This window comes from Gobio gobio (genome assembly GCF_949357685.1).
Source record: "Gobio gobio genome assembly, chromosome: 21".
Lineage (NCBI taxonomy): Eukaryota > Metazoa > Chordata > Actinopteri > Cypriniformes > Gobionidae > Gobio > Gobio gobio.
The window spans coordinates 24,058,006-24,076,969 of record NC_137117.1 but is presented as its reverse complement, the minus strand read 5'-3'; the positions used below and the strand labels follow the sequence as shown (position 1 = coordinate 24,076,969).

At 40.9% G+C, this 18,964-nt stretch overlaps 1 protein-coding gene across 5 annotated transcripts in view; it reads left to right on the top strand.

Moving 5' to 3' along the window:
• Positions 1–17,112, top strand: part of wnk3 (WNK lysine deficient protein kinase 3) — a 54,972-nt gene extending 37,860 nt beyond the window's left edge. The window contains exons 11-24 of one of the 5 annotated variants that reach the window (XM_079803360.1): positions 150–3,467; positions 3,942–3,982; positions 4,069–4,198; positions 4,291–4,407; positions 4,836–4,937; positions 5,706–5,754; positions 5,957–6,109; positions 6,307–7,937; positions 8,303–8,414; positions 11,023–11,102; positions 11,252–11,580; positions 11,673–11,908; positions 13,779–13,960; positions 14,473–17,112. In XM_079803360.1, coding sequence (XP_079659486.1) covers positions 150–3,467; positions 3,942–3,982; positions 4,069–4,198; positions 4,291–4,407; positions 4,836–4,937; positions 5,706–5,754; positions 5,957–6,109; positions 6,307–7,937; positions 8,303–8,414; positions 11,023–11,102; positions 11,252–11,580; positions 11,673–11,908; positions 13,779–13,960; positions 14,473–14,958 — 6,966 coding nt within the window. In that variant the 3' untranslated portion in view covers positions 14,959–17,112. Of the gene's footprint in view, positions 1–149; positions 3,468–3,941; positions 3,983–4,068; positions 4,199–4,290; positions 4,408–4,835; positions 4,938–5,705; positions 5,755–5,956; positions 6,110–6,306; positions 7,938–8,302; positions 8,556–8,917; positions 9,310–11,022; positions 11,103–11,251; positions 11,581–11,672; positions 11,909–13,778; positions 13,961–14,472 lie in introns of those variants that run through there. The other 4 variants (XM_079803359.1, XM_079803363.1, XM_079803362.1 and 1 more) reach the window with 4 other exon arrangements.
• Positions 17,113–18,964: the final 1,852 nt, after the last annotated feature.

The window sequence follows — 18,964 nt, the reverse complement described above, 5'->3', positions numbered from 1 at the left end:
AAATGTCTTGTTTCCTTTGTATGATTAATGAAGTGCACTAATGCTTCGCTCTCTCTTTTTCTCCCTCCCACCACTTCTTGCTACCCAACTCCATGCTCTGGCCTGTCCATCCTTCCCAAATAATTTCCAAATTTGTTTTTTCCCACCAGCCCCTTCCACCATACTCATCAGATGTTACATCCTCGCAAATGTTACACTCCCGACCCGCAGATGCTTCCACTTCCCACAGTTCGCTTGTACAGTCGCAGTCATATATCCCCCCAATATCACCCCAGGCACCCATGACTGTCCTCACTTCCTCCATCCCAGCTGGAGAACCCATAGCAGCAGGCAACAACATGCCACCCATGCAGACCCAAACTAGTATTGCTCCTTTTCAACCTACTGATGTTTTGCCCAAGCAAACTATTGTTCAGACACAACAGCAGGTGATGTCAGAATTGCCCGGAACATTGCAACTGAACATCCAGCAAGCAACACCACAAAAACAGGCAAATATAATGCAGCAGCACCAGACCGTGTTGTTGCCACAGCCGACGGACCAGGTTCAACAAATGTCCGTTTTGTTGCAACAGCCACAGAATATAGAACCACCTCAGATGGTTCTGCAGGAACAGCCACCACATTCAAGTGCATCTCAGCAGCCATATATCCCTTTGCCACAGCAGAAACAGCCAACAATGACCAATCCACAGCAAAGTGAGCTACAACAGCAGGTGTACATACAACAACCTCCAGGCAATCTCCAACAACAAGTTGTGATACAGCAGGTTCAGCAGCATCAGCTGTCAGTACAACAATCCTCAGTAGAACAATATCAACACCAGACTCCTCAACAACAGGCACAGCAAGTTTATGTGCAACAAATAGCTGAATCACAAGAGCAGAACATGATAAAAAACATGGTACAACATCCACCGGTACTTCAAACAATCCAGCAGCCTTTGCAGTTGACGGAGCAACAACAACAGCAACTTCTGATTAGGCAACAAATTGAGCAGCAACAGAAGGCTGCTTTGCAAAATCAAATGGAGCAACAACATCAACAGCAAATTTATATTCAGCCACAACAACACGTTGAGCAACAACAAATTATTCTGCAGCAACAACAAAACTTGGCAGTACAGCAACAGATTGAGCAACAGCAGCAAGCATTACAGCAACAGAAGCAAATCGAACAGCAGCAAAAAGCCATTTTACAGCAACAGGTGGAACAACAAAGACAACAGCAACAGGCTTTGTTTCAGCAACAGCAACTGGAGCAACAACAAGCATTATTGCAGCAGCAGCAACGTGAACAACAACAGGCTCTTCTGCAGCAACAACAGTTGGAACAGCAAGCTTTGCTACAACAACAGCAGCAACTCCAGTTAAAGCAGCAACAAGCGCTTTTACATCAGCAACAGTTGGAGCAGCAACAGCAGGCTTTGTTTAAACAGCAGCAACAACAGCAGCAGCAGCAAGCACTCATTCAGCAGCAGCAAAAGTTAGAGCAAAAGGTACTGCTACAGCTGCAACAGCAGAAACACATTGAACAGCAACAAACTTTATTACGCCAGCAGCCTCAGCAGATAGAGCAACATGCTTTACAGCAACAGCCACAGAAGCCGACAGATCAACAATTGCAGCAGCAGATATTTCAACAACAGACTGAGCAGCAACAACAGACATTGCTACAACAGAGAGAGTCACAGATGCAGCAACATCTTCTGATGCAACAACACCAGATTGAATTACAGCGACAGCAAGCTCTGCAAGCCGAGAAACAACTACAACAAGTTTTGATGCAGCAACCGCATATCGAGCAACATGCAGCTCTGGTAGATCAGGCAAATCTAGGGAAATCACAGCCTCCTGAGATGGTCCAGCAGATTAGTCAAATGCAGCACTCTCAACAAATAATGTCCCCTCAACCTCATCTTTCTCAACAACAAACTGAGCAGCAACAGGTCTTGATTCAGCAGCAACAAGCCATCCTTCCCCAGGCATCGCATAGACCTTCTCTGGTAGAGTTACAAGTTCCAACCCTAGTTCAAGTGGTACCAAAAATGGTTAGTGCTCAAATACCTAGTCAGGTTCCAGCCCCAGTACTCATCCAGCAACAGGTACCACCTCAGATGGCGGCTCAACCTTCAGCGCAAGTACAAATCCAGAGTCAAGGGGACCCTGGAATTTATGGTCAGATTCCCCTGCAGACTCAAAGTCATCCTGCGCCGCAGTCAATGGGAGGCCATATTCAAGCAGGCCAGCTGCAAGTTCCACAACCAACCCAACAAATCACATCTCCAACACAAGTTCCTACACCACAACCTATTCATTCCTTTGTCCCAACTCAAACACAAATGGTCTCACAAGGGCAAACCCTTCCATCTCAAACTCAATTAATACCACCTCAAGCTGCAGCTTCTCTCCAGTCTCAAGTCGTGGTAGGGTCACCTGCACCTGCGCCTCTTGTGCATGCTACAGTGCCGGCTGCTTCTACACTTATGCCCACACAATATGCTCAAGCACCTGTCGGTCCGCAAACTATTCAGTCTGTTCAGCTAGACCTCACACAATCTATGAAACCACAACAACCGCCGCCGCCTGTGCAGCAATATCAGCAAGCAGTACTGTCTCCGGTGTCACATGCTCCTACCATCAACCCAATGGCCGCTTCATCAATGCAGTGCTATTTACAACAGACAAACCAATCACAAATGCAGGCTTCTCCAGTCATCCAAGCTCAGCAACATCCAGTCAGTGTGGCTTCGATTCAGGCGGTCTTGCTGCCCATACCTCCAGTGCAACCTCAGGCTACCCAACAGCATGAGCAGCAACTGCCTCAAGCCCACCATGTGCAGCAACAGCAACCGCTCCACCATCAACATCAGACCCAACCTGTACAGCAGCTTCTGCCACCTAATGCTGTTCTACCACAAGATCTCCACCAACAACCTTGTCAGCCTCAACCAATACTCCAACATATGCTCCCGGTACACATTGCTCCCAGTCAGGTACCTCAGACCCAAGCTAGAACGGTACCTCTGTACAGTCAGGTGGTCTCAGGTCCACCACCCTTGCCCCAGAACCAGCAGAAACAAACACTTCCTGCTCAAACACACACACAGATTAACATGCAGTCCCAAGCACACTCAAACGCACAGGCACAGACCCACATAGAGGCTACTGGAAGTTTCGAGCAGCCTCATTACTCCCAAGCTGCTTTTATACCATCCCAAATCCCCCCTAGTCCATCTCATACTATCCTACAGCCCTCTGCCACTCTCCCAGCCCTACAACCAGCTGTCCCAATTTCAGAAATTCCTGTCCCAGCAGAGGCACCGCTAAACCAGGCAAGGCCTGCTGACATGATCCCCGATTCCCCTCCTACTGTCAATGCTTCACAGTCCCATGATTCTAATGGATCTGTGTTGCCCACCACCTCGCTGGCAGAAAGTGATGCTGCATTGCTGGGCATTGCTCAGGTACAAAAGCACTTTATATTAGTTTCAAATATACAACATGTTAGCAGTGAGCATTTTTGACCAGCGAGTTTATCGCAATATATAAAAGTGACCCATATACGTTTATATGAGGGTTCTGCAGAACAGATTAATAAAGGTAGAAGACAAACAAACATCTATCTCTTCTAACTCTGTTAACTTGAGATGCAAGACCCACTACTTCTTAACACGTCTTAACGCCTGCAAAACCAAAGTTTAACTTCCAAAAATCAAACTTAATTTTGTCTCTTGAAATCAGGACAGTTATTTTGTTTTTGGTTTACACAAAGTATTGTGTAATACTTTGCTTCTCATTTTACTTATGGAATGTTTTATTATTTGTTTTATTTTTTGCATAACTCATTACATAACTGATGTTTTGTTTTTCTTTTTGTTTTTTTGTTGGTATGTGGTGGTTCCTGTTTTTGTTTGTTTGTCTTTTCTCTGTCTTAACAGGAGAGCCCACATCAGTCTGCCAACAGGGGCTCTTCATCAGGGTAAGTAGTTGTGTGTACTTTTTTGACATTTATGGTATACATTTAACCGTGCACAAACATTTTTTTTTTTAATTGTATAAATCCAGCTCTGTTCCTGCCAATGGAGATGAGGCCCAATCGCTGTGGGTCTGTGGAAAACTAGATAAGGTAAAATCTCAGAGGAGATCATCCTGTCAAAAGACTGAAAAAAGTCATTTTCAACTAAGCATGTTGCAGGTATGTAAATTACAATATTTGTAATATTTTACGAACTTCACTTTTAATTTAAGTAATTGAATCATTTATTATGAACACTGTCTATATTGTAGGTCTCAGGCACAGGGGACAACATGGTAGAGTGTCAGTTGGAGACTCACAGCAACAAGATGGTCACATTCAAGTTTGACATTGAGGGGGATGCACCTGAAGACATTGCAGATTACATGGTGAAATATATTCAGCAGCTATGTGATTCATTTGCTTCTTAACTCTTTCCCCGCCAAACACAACATTTTCTGTTATTTGTGAGAAAACGCTTCCCTGCCAAACACAGAATTTTCCGGGTTTCCGTGTTTTCTCTGTTTTTTTTGTTTTTTTTTCTTCTTGTTTTTTTTTTTTAAAGCAGAGGGTCTTCTCTTTCTTTTGATATATTTGCATGCTCAGATATTCATACAACAAAATATTCTATGGGCCATTACATTTTCGTGAAAATGATCAAAAAACCATGGCGGTGGCTGGCAACTTTTTTTTTTTTTTAAATGCTGGCGGGGAAAGAGTTAAGAAGCAACATATTAAGGGAATTTCTGAAACCTGTTTCTTTTTCATTTGAAGTATGTCTTCACTGGTAAATTTCCTCTCAATGTGTTTTGTATAGGTGGAGGAGGATTTTGTCCTTGAGCCTGAGAAAGAGAAATTTGTTGAGGAGCTGAGAGCTATAGTGAAGAAAGCTCAAGAAATACTTAGCACTCAGTCACAGGTCTGTCATCCCCAGCAATAATTTTTGAATGAACTATTCCCTTTTTTAGGAAAGTATTTACACCTCTGGAAAAATTAAATTTTTTCCAGAGCTTGGGTCGTTAAGGCTAAACATGAGAGCAATAACAACTGCACATTTTAACTTTTTGTACACTCATTATTTGATTAGACTGACATTTTTACTGCAAAATTACATCATTTAAAATAACGTTTTGTTTCTGATATGCTATTGAATGTTCGCTACCATTTAAAAGTTGTCATTAAGATTTTGTCTCTTATGCTCACCGATGCTGGATTTATTTGAAAAATACAGTAACAACAGTATTATTGTGAAATATCATTACAAATCAAATAAAAAATTGTTTTTAATATAATTTATTCATGTGATGGCAAAGCTGAATTTTCAGCAGCCATTACTCCAGTTTTCAGTGTCACATTAATCTTCAGAAATGTTTCTAATATGCAGATTTGTTTATCAATGTTGAAACCAGTTGTGCTGCTTAATATTTTTGTGGAAACTGTGATACTTTTTTAGGATTCTTTGGTGAATAGAAAGATCAAAATAACAGGATTTATTTGTTCACTAAACACTTATACAAAATTCTATTCAAGTCATTCTATTCAATTAAAGTCTTTACTGTCACTTTCAATCAAAATGTGTCCTTGCTGAACATTCCTTTAAAACATTTTTACCTGACCCTAGATTTTTGAACAATTGAGTATGTTTGGCTTTTTATTTCAAATTTTATGAGGCTTTTTCCTGTCTCAGACTGGGTCCTTGGAGCAACTCCATGTGAGCACCCCATCCAGTGCGACAAGTAAGTGTAACTGTCTGATCTTGTCATAAATGGAACTGAAGAATAAAGTTAGGATTAAAGTTTCATTGTCTTTGTAACTTTGGTGTCTTTTTATCGTGATTAAAATAAAATAAAAAAATATTAACCAAGACTTTTTCATTTTACACCGTTGTTGCAGTTAGTAGCCAAATAATGTTTCTGTGTTATTCTCCTATTTGCGAAGTGGATTCAGCCCCTCAATCTTCCCCCGTGGGTCGCTGGCGATTCTTCATTAACCAAACCATTCGCCATCGTGACTCACAGTCTAACCAGGGAGCTTCCACTTCCCCACCAATGGGAGAGAGCCGACTTCCCAAGTCCACAGAAACCGAGAAAGGTAGTGATGCACAATACTTTTGGTCTGGTGTGAAATTTGAAATCGAAATAACCTAGAATGGATTGAGTGAAAGTTCATAACATTTCTGCTGTTAGCTTTCAGCTAAGATAATGATATAGTGATGATAATTAATAAGACGGATATTAATTAGCATGACATCTGAAGAATTTTCAACTTTCTGTCTAATGTATTATCAGATCATGAGAGCCCTCAGCGCTCAGAGTCTTTTGCTGGGATTGCATCTTCCCCGAGTTCTTCAATATCTGCATCCTCTCCTCTGGTCTCTACTATGTCAGCCCCTGCATCCATGTCAGCCTCTGCCATTGCTGCCCAAAAAGATATAAAACCCTCTGCCTTGTCTACAGTAGAGCAAGTCTCCTCCGCTACCTTGACTGCAGGCTCAGTCCCTGTCATGGCTTCCAGCACCTCTGCCACTCCTTTCCCTGCAGTCGCAGCCCTCACCGGCTCCAATGTAGAACAAGGAGATGCTGCAGTTAGAGGTGAGGGTGAACAGCCCCTCTCTAACTTGTCTGCTTATGGAACCCCTCCAGCATCACTGGTGACCCATGTTGATCCATCACAGCAATTGCTAGCTCAAAACCAAATCTCATCTTCTCAGACACCAGATATACTTCAACAGACCCCGACACTACAGTTCGTTATGGCCACTACCGAACAGGCTCAGCAACCACAGATTACGCCTCATCCAGTGCTCCAGGTCACTCCACAGCCACCTAAACTCCAGCCTAGCGAGTCAAAAGCACTATCACAGCCGATACCAATGGAGACGGCCCCTTTGCAGGGAGGCCTCCCAGCTGCCCAAGTTCAGCAGGTCCTTCACCAAGTATCAGTTGATTCTCAACAGCTAGCAATGCAACAGACCGCATTCTTGCAGCAACACGGTCTCCAGCAAACAGCCAATGCCGAGCAGATCCAGCACCACACGGTTGAACAGTATGTGTCTCAAGAAACCACACAGGCCCCAACGATGCTGACCATGCAGCCTCAGCATTGCTTCCAGACGCAGGATCCCCTACAGCTTCGAGCTCAGTTTCAGCCTGTAATCCCGCAGCAGCTTCCCGCTGAGCAAACGCAGACGTTACTTCAGCAGGTACCGCATGATATGATGCCTATGGCACAAACCACGGTGCCTCCGGCTATGCAAAAGCAGGCATCTGTCCAGCAGTCAGAGTCTGAGCTGTCCACTGGTGAGGACACTGTCAGCCACTCCGCCCCACCCCAACCTTCTTCAGACACCTCTCTCCCACCCCTCCCACTCTCTGAAACTTCTCTGCCAGCCCTCTCCCATACATTCACACCCTCTCCAGCCCAGCCCTCCTCGGTTGCCGAGTCAGACAGCGAAGGTCCACCCAAAATCGAGTTTGTGGACAACCGAATCAAGACTTTGGATGAGAAACTGAGGACTCTGCTGTATCAGGAACACAGCGGGGCAGCACTGGGAAGTGCCTCCACGGGCGGACCTGCTTCTGCCCCCAACTCCACCTCGGGATCTGCTGCAGCCTCCACTGCAGTTGATGAGTCTTCAGAGCCCCCCTACGCATTCTCCCCACCTCCTGCCACCTCCTCAGACACCTCCTCAGACACATCCCCTCACTCCACCTCTTCCACCACCTCCTCCACCACCCCTCGTTCTTCCTCCACCTCTCCAGATGGAGAGCGGGAGAGAGCAGGTGAGGAGGAGACAATCCCATCTGCTGTGCAACAACAGCCTGCCTCATCCTTCTCCTCCACATCCCCTCCATGCTCCCTCCTTTCCCCTCCACAGGAGCCTGGATCCCTGAAAGTGCCCAGTGAAACATCAGTAAGCGTAAGTGGGGTGTGTATATAACAGATCAGTGGCAGGAAGCAAAACATTTTTTTTCCTCCAAAAATCTGTTAAAATGCAGTTCATAACTTTTCAAAAGAAAGTCATTTGTGAAAAGTAAAGTTTTATTTATAGTTTGGCATGATCTTTTATTATATAAAAAAAAAAAAGCTTTTTAAAATATTTGTTTTACTGTTTACATCACATGACTTCTTTTTACGTCACATGATTTATTTTTAGAGTCTACATAAAAAAAAATTTTACAAAGTAAAATTACCAAAGTCTTGGTATATGTGCTTTAACATTTAAACCTTTTCACTGCACATCTTACATTTGTTTACCTCCTCTTGTTCACGTGTTGTGTCCAGGCTCCCCCTTCCCTCTCTGAAAGCTGCACCCCTGGAGATGTTTTGTTGCCTTCCTCTTCTCAGCCGCCCATCCCACTGTGGCCTGGACAGCAGCATCAGCACAATGAAGGAGGTGGATATTTTGGCCTAAACCTGACATGTCCTAGTATCAGAAATCCTGTTAGCAAGAAATCCTGGACTCGCAAATTCAAAAGCTGGGCGTGCAAACTGCGCCACTCCACCAGCTTGTTCAAGAAGCCCAGAGTCCAGCAAGGTAGCGTCCGTAGGAAGCGCGCAAGAGAGAACGAGTGAGGGGTGTGGGTGGGCACTGACCTAAAACAAATGTTTAGATTAAAAGTAATGTAGCCAATAATGTAGCTGAGTCTTACCTTGCTAGATGCTAGGGATTTGTTAATTAAAAAAATTTAATAAAATACTGTTAGAATTAATACATAGTTATTAATCCTCATAGTCTTTCCATGATGGTTGTTGCTGTGCTTAGTCTGTACTGAAATCATTACATCATCTAGCGATACATTTTTCTTGCTTGAGTTTTTGTTTGAAAGGAATTGCTCTGCTGTACATTAACATTTATGTTGTAGCCTCCTTTTTGTTTTGTCTGCATGGGTTACCCAGGGGTAAGAACAGAGGAGTGTAGAAAGGAAAGAGAATCTAAGAGGGATGACCCTTGTGCATCGCACCTGGATCTGAGTCTCCACTCCCAGCAAATGCAGTGCAGTATTGTGGCACCCGTGCCCTTCACCTTCCTGCACCCTGCCTCACTCACCCAGAGCACCTGCAATTGCAAAATAGCACACTTGTTTAAAAGTTACATGGGCCAGACTCTGAAGTTTGCACCTGTTCATTTTTTATTTGTTTAGTAATTGAAGAGGCATTATACTAGATACTACTTATTGTTCATCATGCCCACTCCATTCTAATGCAAAAATAACAGCTGCAAACTTTTTTTAATACCGAGAAAATAATCTGGCCCTCATTACATTTTTGAATTTACATTTTATGCACCATTGACAATGTGTATATTTATGAATTAACTCACAGTATTCTAATGTCTAGTAAAGCAGACAGCTATTTTTCAGATACAAGCCATCCATTTTTCATATGAGCGTAGTTTTTATCTCTCCCAGAGCTTTAGATCATATCCTGTTCTTTCCTACCTGGGCAGACTTTTGGAAGGTTTTATTTTTCGTATTTTTTGCATGTCCATGGGGTATGTTTGGAATGGATACTAGCATACTGCTGTCCTTACCATTTTTGTTTAAAAACTGGTATGTGAAAAAGTACACAGTATGCACTGATAAACATTTCAACATTTCATTACCAAAAGTTTGGGGTCAGTAAGAATACTTTTATTCAGCAGGGATGCGTTAAATTGACCAAAAGTGACAGTAAAGACTTGCATTGTTACCAAATATTTGAAAGTGCATTTTAATAATATTTCTCAATATTGCTGTTTTTACTGTATTTTTGATTAAATAAATACAATCTTAATGAACATACCCCAAACTTTTGAACAGTAGTGTACATTCAGTGGCATCTTGGAAATAAAAAGTTAAATTATCTAATTTTGTTGTACAAATGGCAGTCTAATCAAGTAATGAGTAAAAAAAAAGATTTGCTGATTGTATTGCTTAAATTATTATTTAATTGCATGCACAATCATCTGGACGTTCCATAAATACTGTACATTTGTATACTGTGCACAATATACTTGCTTAGTGTAAGTAATATGGTAGTATGCCATTCCTAACATAGCCTAAATGTAATATAGCATCAGTCTAAAGCAATAGTTTTAAGAAATTTAAGCCTGACAGACCTACATATTAAATGTGCATATGTTTGTATGTATGGTTATGCATCATGAAAAGCACCTTAGGACCATCAATTAGAAATAGTCACTGGAATGATAGTGTTTCTGTATACACACCATGAACACACAGTAGATGCAGATTATTCACACATGCTGACTGGTCCCACTGCCGCTCTCTAGGCAGTGATATTAGAGTCTGACAGATGAATGCAATCGTGTGAGTGTGGATGGATGGGGGCATACTTCTGTTTATTACTCTCTAATGTTTTAGAAGTTGTGGTGCAGAGATTGTTCTTCCATGAACTGGTTTTACTGTTTGTTAAATCTGCTCCCTGCCACCCCTCCCCACACCCATTCCCCATCACACTCTGCATCCACTCAGCATGACATTTGAAATGATAATCATATCCGTATTCATGTCCACCGACTGCAAGTGATGGTGTAATTTGCCATGGTGACTTTAAAACAGGGTTCCTCAAATCCGGTCCTGGAGGGCCACTGCCCTGCAGAGTTTAGCTCAAACCCTGATCAAACTCGCCTACCTGTAATTATCTAGTGATCCTAAAGAAAACCTTGATTAGCTTGCTCTGGTGTGTTTGATTGGGGTTGGAGCTAAACTCTGCAGGGCAGTGGCCCTCCAGGGCAAGATTTGAGGAACCCTGCTCTATAATCTCACCATGTGAACATGCATGGATACTTGTTAGTCAAAGATCTCTGGTGTGGTTTAGTTATTAATACCATCTCCCTGTGTCTGTGGTGTCTTCTGTTTGTTTGTGTGTGTATTTGTGTGTGGTTATTTTTATTCCAAATGCACTGTCTTTCTTTGTGTTGTCTGTATGTTCCCATTTCATTTTACTATTGTTGTTGTGTTCCCTCGTCTTTGCGTCTCTCTTTATTTTTTTCTGATCAGATGGCAACTTCAGCCAGGGGATGGAGGAGAGGGAGGCATCTACAGATGACCAACCCTGCTCGCGCAGAGGGCGTTTCCAGGTACTGACATTGTTCCCTTACACAAAGTATTCTCATTTTCACTTTTTTTTTAAGCTATTGGTCAGTTTATGCTTATAGTCTGTCTTTATTGTGATCCCAGTTAACACAACTAATTTCAACTCTGTGAAGTAACTGCTCTTTTCTTATAGGTGATTCCAGTGTCCCAGTCCGCAGAGCCCCTTCCACCGCAGGAAGCTGCACCAAGCCAAGGATTCTCACAAACAAAAGTTGGCCGTTTTTCAGTTACACAGGCTGAACAAAGAGAGGAAAATTTGACGGACAGTTCTCCTGTGTCACCTGACCTGGAGCGAGAGAGGAGAAAAATGAAAGGGAAAGATGGTGAGAAAGAGGAGAGGAGAACTACAGTGCACTCCCACCCACCCAGGAGTCACGTACGCTCTCCCCCTGGCAGCAGCGACGATGAGAGCGAGGTGGAGGATGAAGATTTGAGGAGAGAGCTCCACACGCTAAGAGAGAAGTGAGAGCAGTTGAATTCTGCAGTGATTTTTTTCTTCTTATACTAATACTTCTAATTCTACTGATACTTCCTCCTCTCTTTTATCTTTGTAGACACATCAAAGAGGTGGTGTCCCTGCAGGCACAGCAGAACAGAGAGCTGCAGGATTTGTACACGCAGCTCCGCTCTCTTAAAGACCACAGACAGCCTCTGTCCATGACCCTGCCCCGGACCTCTCCTTTGCCCACCGCACCCCTCGCCATATCCCCACGCAGACCCCGACCCGCCAAATCCAAGCTCCGGCCCCGACCCCACTCTCACATGGATAACAACGGCATCACACACCAAGGTACTGCCATAATGAGAATTAGCTTTTTTTGTGACTACCGTATTTTCCAGACTATATAAGTCGCTCCGGAGTATAAGTCGCATCAGTCAAAAAATGCGTCATGAAGAGGAAAAAAACATATATAAATCACACTGGACTATAAGAGGTTTTTCTGCTGCTCAATTACCGTTTTCGATGCATATTTTACTAACGTTACCTGCAGTTTGTAATTTGCAGAATAGGATTTTCTTTTTGGGGGACATTTTGTTTGTGTTCAGTCTTTCTCAGTTGTCTTTAAGTTAATATTTCAATTAACAGGTTTTCAGTTGTTTTCAGTTAATTTTTTCAGGGGTAGGCTACAGGAGCAGCATAGAGCGCCCTCTCGCGGCTGTAGACGGAGCTAAATGTTTATTCTTGTCAGTCAGTACGAATTAATTTTGATATATAAGTCGCACCTGACTATAAGTCGCAGGACCAGCCAAACTATGAAAAAAAGTGTGACTTATAGTCCGGAAAATACGGTATAATCCACTTTTACTGTTTTCCTGTTGCTTTTAAAACACACACACACACACACTCAGGGAGTCTTCAGCTTTCTAGTAGTTATTCTGGTAGGGAGAAAAGCAGGCTTCAATCATACTGCCCATCACTGCCCCCTCATTTCTAAAGCTATAGAATATGCTTGAAATAAATAATACACTACCATTAACATTTTTTTCGAAGGAAATTAATAATTCTTTCAAAAACTTTTTAAAAATGTACTAGACATGTGCCGATATACGGTAATACGATATGCCGCAATAATGAACATGCACAATATTGTTATCGTGGGCACTTCAAAATACCGTGAATAATTATTTCTTACGAATTATTCAGATTTTTAGAATGCATTTTAAGAATACTTTACCCATCAACCGTTTAAAATGAACAACACGTCAAAGAGGAACGTGCACTGATGTAAAAAGACCCAACGTGCATGAGCCGAGCACATGTCGAAGTGAAGGAGACATGCTGAAGTGCACATTCACTCTCTGACAGCAGAGGGCGCTGACGGAACAGCAGAAATGCAGCCGTTTCCCCGGTAACCCTCGTAAACGCTCATCACATAACCAAATACTTAAAGACTTATGGCTATTCATTTTCAAACTTAAACATTTTATATTTTAATCTGGGCTAAATTACATGCCCTAGATATTGTTTGAATATGTTCTGATTGTTCAATCACACACTTTACAATAAGGCTCTATTATTTAATATTAGTTCATTCATTAACAAACTGACAATGAAAAATACTTCTAAAGCATGAATTACTCTTAGTTAAATGTAAATTTTAGCATTTAATAACACATTATTAAAATCAAAAGTTGTAACTGTATTATTTAATGGATCTGAGCTAACTAACTAACAGTTGCTTTTTTTAACTAACATTATCAAAGAATAATAACTTCTGTAAAAATTTTGCTATTCGCTCTTTGTTAATGTTAATGCATTAAATAGTGAGACCTTATTGTAAAGTGTTACCTATTGTTCTTTTTAATTCTTTAGTTCTTTAATTCTTTAGCACTTTAATCTTTTTTTTAAATATTGTTTACTTTATAAATTTGTGTGTATTGCTTTATTGTATTTAAATGTTTGGTTCTTTTTGCCATAAGAAAGTTATTAAACCTGTTATAGTATGACAAAAAACATTTTTTGCAACGAATTTCAATATCGTGATAATACCGTATACCGTGATAAAAGCTTCAGCAAGTAATCGCAACATGAAAATTTGATATCAGCACATGCCTAAAATGTACCTATCCTGAACTTGAATGATATTGTAATTAATTAATAAGAAATGCATTGTCTTTATTTAATGGCATCTTTAACAATTTCATAATTTTGTTTTCAGACCATAGTCCTTCAGCCCAGGGTTCTACCAATAGAAAGAGCACATTCACAGATGAACTGCATAAGCTTGTTGATGAGTGGTCAAAAGAAGCTGTTTGCCCTGTTCAGCCTAAACCTTCACTGAATCAAATCAAACAGATCCAACAAGTGCAGGAGTTGGGCGGATGGGGCCAGACTACTGAGGTAAAGCATTCATACAACAAATAGCGACTCCATTTGCACTATCCTGTATGGGTTAAAATATTTTGTTATACAGCAGAATCCAAAAGTCTAAAGGTACGATCACATTAGTGAAATTTTGCGAGCAAAAAAAAGTTCCTTATCTATTGTCAGTAGTGTGGCAATGTGTGAAGTCACTTTCAAACCAAGCTGCTTTCTGTTGGTCAGTGCAGCAAATTTGAGTGACCAACTTGAACCCGTTGCGAATTTACCCTTCTGATTGCGTTGATTCCTATTGAAATTACTGTATTTCACCCACAAAAACTCACTGAACAATGTTTTTTTAGTGCCATTCCTCCACATTTAAAAATTCATAAAGGTAAACAAAAATGTGTTTATTTCCAAATTTAAATTGAATATTTAATCCGTGATTTTCAATATAGTTTCAGACTAGTTTGGATTCCTCTGTATTAATTGTTATTTGTGATGCTAAAAATAAAATTAAACAATAAGTGAATAATGTTTCTATCTTGCAGACAACAGCTTCATCGGGTTGGTTTTCCGGGGCTCCTTTGAGTACTCCTGTATCAGTCAGCATGTCTACAATGGCGTCCACCCCCTATAGTACCATTGGTGGACAAACGCAGCCGCCTCCGACGCAATTTCCCATCGCTCCTCTACCCCAGCAGAATGCACATCTGCAGCCTCCCCTGCAGTACAGCCCGTCTGCCCAGCATCCGCAGCAGGTCCAGCTCCTGTCAGGATCCCAGCCCCTGGTGTCTGGCGCGCCTCCCCCCAGCGCCTCCCCCTCGCTCATGACTGCAGCGGGGCCTCCGCCGCCCCCCACCACCAGCATCACAGCTGCCTCTGCCCCCGCCGCCACCGCCAATCAAGACACCATTTTCTGCTCGTGCTCCTCCTCCTCATGCTCCTCTTCTTCCTGCTGCACCTCCGCTCTGCCTTCCAGTGCCAAACTTCACTCCAAACTCTCCACGTCCACCCTTCCTTTAGGACAGCAGTGAGATGAGGTCTGCTTGAGAAGATGGAGAGGAATACCCGATGTACATCCTGTACAGGAAGGACACTAGTAGCAAGTGGTTGCGTGTTGGTGTGTGTGGGTATGGGGGTGTAAAAATACTGTAGTGTGTGTATTTGTGTGAGTGCGTGTTTGTGTTGCATTTTTCAATACATATCCTCTGTGTGTTTCCGCACCGTCACGTTTTATATCTGACTTAGTTGGACCTGAACTCGCCCTATATAGAGACATTTTTGACATGAGATATGATCCTCTTTGTTTTTATTTATCAGTGCTTCAAACGAAAGGACTATTTGAATTTGAAAAAGTGCAATTAGTAATATTTCAATTCTTTTCTGTGTTGTTGTGACGTGGGTCTGTATAGCTTAAAAGAAATATTTTTTATATATATACGCACAGAAACGACAACAACCAGACGTCAGCAGTGAAGCGCCATCTTAATAGAGCACAACGGATTCAGCCGGTGGCGAGATCAATCGCATGTTCCAGCGCAGAGCATGGTAACCCTGCAACCATCATCTTAGCTACGAAAACACGTGTTGTGCACGGATAAGGCATGCGTCTCATGTATTATATTTTACAATGATAAATAGCAGTAACGTTTTAGATTTAGCCAAGATTTTTTTTCTAGAATAACAAATAGCCATTGACTAATTCCTTTTACAATCCTGCAATTGATTCTGAGAAAGACAAAAAAAAAACAGTTCTTCAGTTCATTTGATTTCAAATGAAACTAGCTAATATGATTGCAGTATTTTTCTCTCTGTATTTTTCTCTTGCAGACGTTCATACTTTTAAGGTTTACACTATTAACATTAATCCCATGGTGAAGAGTGCAAGACTAGACGGCTGTTTGGAAAGCTCAAGTGAAGTGAACGCAGCTTGTTCTTGTTCTTGTCTATTTTTGCACAGTCCCGTATGAACGTGCTTCCGTGAACACACCGAAATGTGATCTGTGAACTGTGAGTTTGCTTTCCGTGAACGCAGCGCATCAGCAAAACACTGGCAAAAAGATGTATTCCTCATTGAATCTGGCATTTCATCAGATACTTCTCTGGTGAAAAATAAGATCTAGACATGTACACAACTGCCAGGCAAATTTACGATTGGGCGAACGTTCAGAAATGGGTTGCCTTTCTACAGTGTATTTTTCTACACTGATCATAAAGCTTATATGTGATTCATCTAGACCGAGATCTCATCAGTGCCCAGCCTTTAAATCAGACCGGTAACTTACTGATTACTGAAGATTTATAAAGCGTTTGTCAGTAAGCATTCATAAACCTGCAATGCCCGTATACAGAAAACTGGCTGTTTTTAATGTTTTGTTGAAAAAAGGAACTGAAGGTTGGTATGAAAGAGGCAACCTGTGTTTTTCAACAAGTAGGTGAGAGATGGACAGGATGGAATGTATTGTGTAAAGTGCACGGGGAATGGGGAATGGATTCATTTTGTGAAGCTTTTTAAATTGTGCTAATGCTAGAACTCGTGGATGTTACAAAAAGAAGTCAACATGGCCATTGCCTACAGAGGATTGGGATCGTACGGTTTCCAGTATTTTATGTCCTTTTTCTAAAGACAAGACCCACCTCCTCACAGTAAACCAACAGTATAGTGGTGAGCAAAAAGCTGTTGTGTCTAAGAAAACCAACATTAGCCATTTGATCTGTACAAATGGGAAATGTAAAGATAACCCTCTGCTGAAGTGTTACAAAAATGTAATCTAAAAAGAAAGCATTATTTTTGTATTTTGAAAGGGGTTGTAAAAATGTAAAATTGTGTACTGATCAGTGTTGAGAAAGCTGTGTTTATCTGATAAGACACAAGTCCTAAACGGTTTCTCGAGTTCCCCTGGCTTACAACTCTACCCCAAAAGTTTGTTCTAAGATTACAACATGATACAAAATTTCGATTGGGAATATTATAAGACAAATCATTTCTACAGTGGAGTGACTTTTGGGTGTACAGTAAAACCAGGGGCACCACCAATAATAAAGGTTATTTAAGTGAAAATAATCTATAGAGGACTAAACTTATTGCTGGTGATTTAGCTACTGTAAATTGTAACTAATTCAACTGTTGATTCTATTTATGTTTTGTAACTAATCAAAAATAAACATCAAATGTTAAATATCAAAGTATTAAGGATTGTTTTGTTTTGTGACCCACTGTTGTGCTGCTTATTATTTTTTATGAAAACCGTGAAAAGAACTGAATTTATTGTAAAGGTTTTTTTGTACAAATGTCTTTACTGTCACTTTTGATGCATTTAATGCGTCCTTGCTTAATTTTTAAGTCCTACTGAACTAGTGTAGCTATAACACTTCGTATTGTAACAGTTTCTGAGTACACTGCCTGTAATATTCAGTAATACCGCTAGAGGTCTCGGTGTCCTAATATTCTGAAAAGAGAGTAAGTATGCTTTACTTGTATACAATCACAATATGATATTATGAATATATAATATAAATGTGCATCAAGACAAGAAGCACGTATTAGCTACTGTTCAAAAAGAAACACTTTAGCCAGAATTTAAAAAAGCTGAAAATGAGCTAGATAAGAAAATTAATCCGCCAGTAGCTGCCATAACTATAAATTCGTATAATGAAGCATTATCTTAAGCGTTTGCTCTTCTCTCCGATGCGAGTGTTTACCACTGTACAGTGGCCAGTCTGTTGAGATCAGGCATGTTCTGCTGCGGGTTCAGAAGTCGCCAAACCCCTTGACAATGTGACTATTGTGATATCTCGGTCTATATGCATCAATGGGGGGGATTAAGCAGTTGACATGGCACGAGTACAATAATGCTCTTCACTGTGAACAAGAAACCCATGCAAGACCCCCTGTGGACGACGACCCGCTCATAAAACTGCGAGACTCTGACAAGAGTCTGACTGCAGTTTCTGTGCGATACCTGTAGAATTATTACCACTCAACCCTATGTAATTAGCATAACTAAATGTCCTGAAGGAAGCTACTTAATGGGCTTGTAAATGAGTCATTCTTCGATTAGGGGAACGTTTCCGCCATAGATTAGTGTCGACTTCATTTCTATGAGTGTTAAAAGGTAAATTTTGCATCTGTATTTCACTTTTCCTCTTTATTCATATATGAAATTGTTACAGAGCAGAGTGACTATTTAAAAATGTTATTTGTTCTTTTAATCGTTTTAACAGTCCTCAAAATATAGCCTATTATAGGCTATAGCCTACAGTTTTTTTCTTTCATACTAACTTCAAAGCCATGATGAATTGCAAATAAAGAAAGAAAGAAAGAAATTTGCCTCCTTTCGCATATAACCAATCATTGACAGAGGTAACCATTCAAGCCAATCAGCTTTTAGAAATACGTTTGTGCGTCATCAAACCTTCAACAGGTGAGGAGAAATCATAAAGATTACAAATGAACTTGAGACTGAACGATGTGTTCCATTTATTTTCTATACTGACAATTGTGTTTGTTGATCAGAGATATTATAATGCGTCATTAATGATAAAGACTATTGCAGGTTAAAAAAAATCAAAATACATATAACCTTGTATGAAAATACCATATGAAAAGGTAATGCAGGATTTAAAATGTTTTAAAAAGACACACAAATTTGTTGGCCGTTTCGGGGGGGTTTTTTTCTTCTTTTTTTTCTTGATGCTCAAAACAATACACAAATTTTAACAAAAACCTAAAAAAAAGCCTTTTTTAAACTTTGCGTCATATTACGTCACGAGAGAGAGTCGTGATGTAAAAAAAAAAAAGTTAGGAAACCTGCATGGTGGCGTTTAAAAAAAAAGACTCCAGAAAGCCTTAGTAGCGTATTTATAAGTATATTTTAGCAAATCTAGTTCCTATATTATTTTTCTATACGTTGACTCACTGGGGTCTCTACATATATATATTCTAAATGTGTGTTTTTTTTCTTCAAGGTTGTAAGTAGTCAAAGGTGCCCCTAATTCCAGTTCTTTACTTGAAGAATAGCTTGTGAGTCACAGGCTGTT